At 38.0% G+C, this 6941-nt stretch overlaps 1 protein-coding gene across 1 annotated transcript; it reads left to right on the plus strand.

Annotated features, from left to right (window-relative positions):
• Nucleotides 1–2242: 2242 nt before the first annotated feature.
• On the plus strand, nt 2243–2961 carry LOC130980640 (uncharacterized). The gene is made up of 2 exons (XM_057904299.1): nt 2243–2426; nt 2603–2961. The coding sequence occupies exons 1-2, from the start codon at nt 2243–2245 to the stop codon at nt 2959–2961; spliced, it is 543 nt and encodes a 180-aa protein (XP_057760282.1).
• The last annotated feature ends 3980 nt before the right edge of the window (nt 2962–6941 follow it).

Consider the following 6941-nt stretch of genomic DNA (forward strand, 5'->3'; position numbering starts at 1 on the left):
AAATGGCGAAAAAAAAGAAAGAAAAAGAAAAAGCAAGTAGAAAAAGCCAATAGCCCTTTAAATCAAAAGGCAAGGATAAAAGGGATCCAAGGCTTTGAGCATTAATGGAAAGGAGGGCCCAAGGGAATAAAATCCTGGACTAAGCGGCTAAATCAAGCTGTCCCTAATCATGTGCTTGTGTCATGAAGGTCCAAGTGAAAAGCTTGAGACTGAGTGGTTAAAGTCATGATCCAAAGCAGAAAGAGTATGCTTAAGAACTCTGGATACCTCTAACTGGGAATTTAGCAAAGCTGAGTCACAATCTGAAAAGGTTTACCCAGTTATGTATCTGTGGCATTTATGTATCCGATGGTAATACTGGAAAACAAAGTGCTTAGGGTCACGGCCAAGACTCATACAGTAGCTGTATTCAAGAATCAATATACTGAACTAGGAGAATCAATAACACTATCTAAATTCTGAGTTCCTATAGATGCCAATCATTCTGAATTTCAAAGGATAAAGTGAGATGCGAAAACTGTTCAGAAGCAAAAAGCTACTAGCTCCGCTCATCTAATTGGGACTAAGTGTCATTGATATTCTGAGATTCATTGTATATTCTCTTCTTTTTATCCTATTTTGTTTTTAGTTGCTTGGGGACAAGCAACAATTTAAGTTTGGTGTTGTGATGAGCGGATAATTTATACGCTTTTTGGCATTATTTTTAGGTAGTTTTTAGTATGATTTAGTTAGTTTTTAGTACATAATTATTAGTTTTTATGCAAAAATCATATTTTTGGACTTTACTATGAGTTTGTGTGTTTTTCTGTGATTTTTAGGTATTTTCTGGCTGAAATTGAGAGACCTGAGCAAAAATCTGATTCAGAGGCTGAAAAAGAACTGCAGATGCTGTTGGATTCTGACCTCCCTGCACTCGAAATGGATTTTTTGGAACTACAAAAGCCCAATTGGCGCACTCTTAATTGCATTGAAAAGTAGACATCTTGGGCTTTCCAACAATGTATAATAGTCTATACTTACATGGTCCTTTGTAAGGAGATCCGGAGAAAGGCAGCAGGAAGAGGAGGATGACAAGCACGACCAACAGACTGTCGAACCTAGCCCCTCTACTCCCGAGAAAAGTCAAGAAGCTGAGAACGCAAGAAGGATAGAAGTGGAAATGCCAGGATCCTGTGTTGATCAATACCACTCCGTTTCACTCTTCCATCCTCAAGGTCTGCCTACCCAAAAACTTTGATAAACCGACGGACATGGGGTATGATGGCACCAAAGATCCACAAGAGCACATCACAACTTGTAAGACTAGGATGAACATGGAAGGCATAGGAGATATGGTGAGATGATGGGCATTCCCCGTAACTCTGGTTGGGCCAGTAATTCGTTGGTTCAATTTCCTCCCACAAGGCTCCATAACCACCTTATTGGATTTTCTCTAAAGTTCTAGCCCATTTCATTACTCGCATCGCCAAGACAAAGCACTCGATTAACCTCTTTGGCATAACACAATGGGTTGGTGAACCCACTAGAAAATACTTAGATTGTTTCAATGATGAATGCTTAGAGATTGACGGTTTCACAGACTCTGTGGCCAGCTTGTGCCTTACTAACGGCCGAGTGAACGACGACTTCTAGAAACACTTGACCACCAAACTTGTTTGGATAATGCAGGAAATACAGGATGTGGCAAAGAAGTACATAAATGATTAAGAGGTTAGCCAGGTGGTAGCTGCCAACAAACGGTAACTAGCCATTCCACCTACCTGTCAGGCCATCAACACAAAGAAGGAAAGAGAGAGAGCATTTTGAAGAGGATCGAAGTCGGACGATCAAGCTGAGGCAAGACCCTCCCGAGAATCCGGACACAACCCCAAAGTCAAGATCTGCAACAAAGAAAGATACCAAGGTACTTGCCGTGATGTCGGGAGACAACAAACTATCTCCCAAAGAGGTTCTCGAAATATCGTTTGGCTTTGGAGACCACTGGTGTGACGACCTCTAGGAAGACCCACCTATGGTGATTATAAGGAGAATCAGGATCGGTCTGGTCAAACGAATCTTTGTTGACACAGGGTCCGACTCAAACATCATGTTTTAAAAATTTTTTGACGCCCTAGGTTTCAAAGAAAGAAATCTCAAGGACCACCATCATGGAGTCATAGGATTGGGTGACAACTACATCAAGCCCGAAAGTTCCATCGTCCTACTGATCTGTGTGGGTTCCGGGACGAGCAAGAAGTACTCCATGGCTGAGTTTGTAGTTCTAAGAGACTCAATGGTGTACAACGTCATCCTTGGAAGGATAATTATCAATGAACTGTTGGTGTTCATTTACACGAAGTTCCTGACAATAAAGTTCGTAGCAGACGACGGGTTGGTAGGGACGATCTGGGGTGACTTGGAAATGGTTGTCGCTTACAATAACGCTAGTTTGTTCCTCTAAAAAAGGTCCAAGGAGGCAGCCAAGGTGTTCTTAGCAAATCTGGACAACAAGATTAACGAGCACCCTAGTCCAGAAACCCAGGGCGACCTGGAAAAGTTCTAGGTTAGAAAAATGAACGACAAGTTTACATTCGTGAATTGACACCTCCACATGAGTTGAAAGGACCTCTGATTGAAGCCATCCGAGCTAATGGAGACCTCTTTGCATGGATCCCGGTCGACATTCTAGGGATAGATACGGACTTCATGTCTCACCGGCTGACTGTGAGAGCGGATGCGCATCCTGTCGGACAGAGGAGGAGGAAGATGTCGTTAGAAAGGACAAACAAAGTGGCAGAGCAAATGACTAGTCTGTTGGAAGCCAATTTTATCAGAGAACTTGACTATTCCACATGGTTATCAAATGTGGTTCTTGTGAAGAAGGCAAATGGAAAACGAAAAATGCGCGTGCATTACTCGGATCTTAATAAGGCATGCCCAAAAAATGCATTCTCCCTTCCTAACATTGATGCCTTAGTGTAGGAATGGCAAAAATCCCTGGCGGACCTGGTACCCGCGGGGATTTACCAGCCGGGGGGAAAGTATGGGGGGTAATTTCTACCCGCGGGGATGGGGGACGGGGCCCCGTATAATAAACGGGGTGGGGCCGGGGTAAAGGTCCTCGCCCCGTGGAGACCCGTTAAATCACCGTGTATATAAAAAGACAAAAATGACCTTGGTATATATATAATTTGTGATTCATTGTTGGAGAAACCCTAGCCGTCACATTATACTCACACATGCTTTACTGCTTCAGAGACATACTCCTCTCCTCTTCACTCCTCACTGTGAAACCATCAGTCTCGTCTCCTCTCCTCTCCTTCTCGAACATCGCCGACCGCCGACCGCTAACCGCTGACCGCCGCGTCTCCTCTTCTCTCCTTCTCGAACATCGCCGACCGCCGACCGCTGACCGTCTCCTTTCCTCTCCTTCTCGTCTCCTCTCCTCAATGCCGCCTCCCAATCCCTGAGTGGCTCGGTCGTTCACTGCAGGTCTCGATCTCACTATCACAGCCACATCGTCCTCTCCTCATTGCTGGTCTTTGGCTCTTCACTGGTCTGCCCCCTTTTCTCCGTCAAGTAAGTCAGTCTTATGGCTTTGGAATTTATGTTTCTGAGTTCTGAATTTTCTAATTTTGATTTCTATTTAGGATTGATTTGATTCTAAATTTCTGATTTAGGGTAATCAGGTTTAGAGTTCTGAATTTTCTGATTATGATTTCTATTTAGGGTTGATTTGATTCTGAATTTTTTATTTAAGGTAATTAGGTTTAGAGTTTTGAATTTTCTGATTCTGATTTCTATTTAGGGTTGATTTGATTCTGAATTTTTGAATTAGGGTAATTTGGTTCTGAGTTTTAAATTTTCTAATTCTAATTTTTAATTAGGGTTGATTTGATTATGAATTTCTTATTTAGGGTAATTAGGTTCTAAGTTCTAAATTTTCTAAATCTGATTTCTATTTAGGGTTATTTGATTCTGAATTTCTGAATTTGGGTAATTTGGTTCTGAGTTCTGAATTTTTTTATTCTGATTTCTATTTAGGGTTATTTGATTCTGAATTTCTATATTTGGGTAATTAGGTTTTGAGTTTTGAATTTCTGATTCTAATTTCTATTTTGGTAATTTGACTTTTTTATAATGTTCTGGTGATTATTACCGGGTCAATGTGATTTTTGAATCTAAAAAGTTTGCAACATTCATCTTGGGTTTGATGTCAACATGCAATATTTTCTGTTTAAAAAATATTTAAAAAATTTATGAATTCCAAAAATGTTGTTTACCACTGAAACGATCACAGACAAGATTTTATTAAGATAAAAACAAAAATTTGTTGTACATTATCTAACATCTTCAATTTTTCAATGAGCCATAAAATTGGTCCCTGATTATTACTTAATAATAACATATATATTTATTGATTTTCTAATTCCATTGATTTCCTTTGAAGCATGCTTAAAGAATATTCATCCATCTCTTTAGTTACATGAATAGCAATTGTTAATTTCAGGTATCAATTTTAAATTTTAGCATTAGGCTTTTAATCTATGTGTCTTCAAAAACATTTATAATATAGGTAACGTAATTGACAATTGTAACTCACGATTTTATTTTATTTGATTTTGGATTAAAGTAATTTTGATTGATGATTTATATTTCATGATTTATAGAATATCTTCTTCGGATGCATTGAGTAATACTCTTGAGAAGAGTACTCTATCGAAAGAACTTATAGGCATTAATATTCAAACTACACAAGAGGCTCCTCAATCTCAACCTCAAGAATCCCAACGGATACCGCAACTACTAATGAAGGAACGACAAACTCTACAAGTGGTGTTTGAAAGAGAAAGTTAACCTCCGAAGTGTGGAATCACTTCAAGATTGTGGAAATCAAGGAAAAATTAAAGGTTGAATGCAATTATTGCAAATCGAAGCTAATTGGTGACCCAAAACAATGCACTTTGCACTTACGTGATCACTTCAAAAGCTGCAAGCTCCGCACCACTAGAAATATAAGACAATGTATGATGAAGACAACTCCAACAACTAGTGGGGAAATAGTTGTGGTTGGTGCATATAACTTCGACCAAGAAAATGCAAGGAAAGAGTTATATGTTATGGTTTGTCTTCACGAGTATCCGCTATCTATTGTGGATCACATTGGGTTTCGACGATTTTGCAATGCTTTGCAACCTCTCTTCAAGGTGATTACTCGCAACACTTTAAAGAGTGACATCTTGAAGCTCTAAAATGATGAGAGATCGAAAACAATGAATGTCCTTGAGCGTAATAAAAGTCGAGTTGCAATTACAACTGATATGTGGATAGCAAGCAACCAAAACAAAGGTTATATGGCTATCTTGGCTTATTATATTGATGATTCTTGGAAATTACAAAGTCGTTTTGTGAGGTAATAATATTATCATTATAGGTTCTTCCGAATGTTTATAAGATTACAAAGCTGTCTTGTTTATAATTGCAAAGCTGTCTTGTTTATAATTGTACTAAATTATCATTACAGGTTTATATATGTGCCGGCTCCCCACACGGCTGAGGTACTTCAGAGGTTCTTGTGGATTATTTGATGGATTAGAATCTTGATAGGAAGGCATCCACTTTGGCTGTTGATAATTGCAGTACTAATGACGTTGAGAATATTTTGACTAAAATGTCAAATAAAAACTTTATCTTGGGTGGTAAATTATTTCACATGCGATGTTTTACGCATATATTAAATTTGATTGTCAAGGATGGGTTACAACTTATTTCACATGCTATTGAAAGGGTGAGGGATAGTGTTCATTATTGGACTGCAACACCTAAAAGAGAAGAAAATTTTAAGAAACATGTGCGCAACTTAAAATACCCTACACAAAAAATCTTTGTCTTGATTGTAAAACTAGGTGGAATTCAACATTTTTTATGCTTGAAGTTTCAATTATATATAGAGATGTGTTTGAAAGATTGTCATTGCGTGAGAGTCAATATAAATCTTTGTCTAGTGAGAAGGATTGGGATATGGCGGATGAGATTTTTCAAAGATTGAGGGTATTTTTTTATGTGACTGAATTGTTTTCTGGAACAACTTATCCTACATAAAATCTTTATTTTCCTAAGATTTGTGTGATTAAGTTGCCTTTAATGGAGTGAAAAAATTGTGGAAATGAGATAATTGAAATGATGGCTACTAGTATGATAACTAAGTTTGAAAAGTATTGGAGTGTGATTAATACAGTTATGGCTATTGGGACTCTTTTGAATCCTAGGTACAAGATGTATTTATTAAATTTCTTTTTCGTAAAATATATGGTGAGATGGAGGCATATGTTTTAATTGGTCAAGTGAAAAGGGTAGTGCAAGATTTAGTTTTAGAATATGCAACAAAAGGAAGAGAGAGAGACCAAGCTGCTCAATTAGATATGCCGTCACCACCATCAATTCCTTCAAGTTCAAAGGGGAGGAAGTTCAGTCATGAAGACTGGCAAGCTGATTTTGCTGCACATGTAAGTGAGGAATCCACATTTATTGATACAAAGAGTAAGTTGGATTATTATCTTGAAGAGAGACCGGTACTATAAACTGAACATGATTTTGATATCTTAAATTGGTGGAAGTCAAATGGAGCGAAGTTTCCTACTTTGCAAGCTATTGCTAGGGATTTTTTGGCGATTCTTATCTCTATCGTTGCCTCTAAATCTTCATTTAGTATGGGTGGTCAATTTGTTACACCACATCGTAGTAGGTTGCGTCCGGACACATTAGAGGCTCTAATGTGTAATCAAGATTGGCTTTGGAATGAATTTGGCACCACAACTAATATAGGATTTGAGTGCTACACAATTCATAAAATTGAAGGAGATGCTGATGTAAGTAAACTATTAAATTACATATAACACACAATGTTTTTATATTATTGACTTATTGAGTTATTATATGATTTTAACTTTAAATTGTTTTCT

The sequence above is a fragment of the Arachis stenosperma genome, chromosome 5 (assembly GCF_014773155.1).
Source record: "Arachis stenosperma cultivar V10309 chromosome 5, arast.V10309.gnm1.PFL2, whole genome shotgun sequence".
Lineage (NCBI taxonomy): Eukaryota > Viridiplantae > Streptophyta > Magnoliopsida > Fabales > Fabaceae > Arachis > Arachis stenosperma.

Bases quoted from the DNA above. Each gene is read 5' to 3' on its own strand.
- LOC130980640 (XM_057904299.1), top strand. From the start codon at position 2,243: ATGGCTGAGTTTGTAGTTCTAAGAGACTCAATGGTGTACAACGTCATC. The intron at 2,427-2,602 runs GTTTGTTCCTCT...ATGAGTTGAAAG, and splicing joins TGTCGCTTACAATAACGCTA to GACCTCTGATTGAAGCCATC.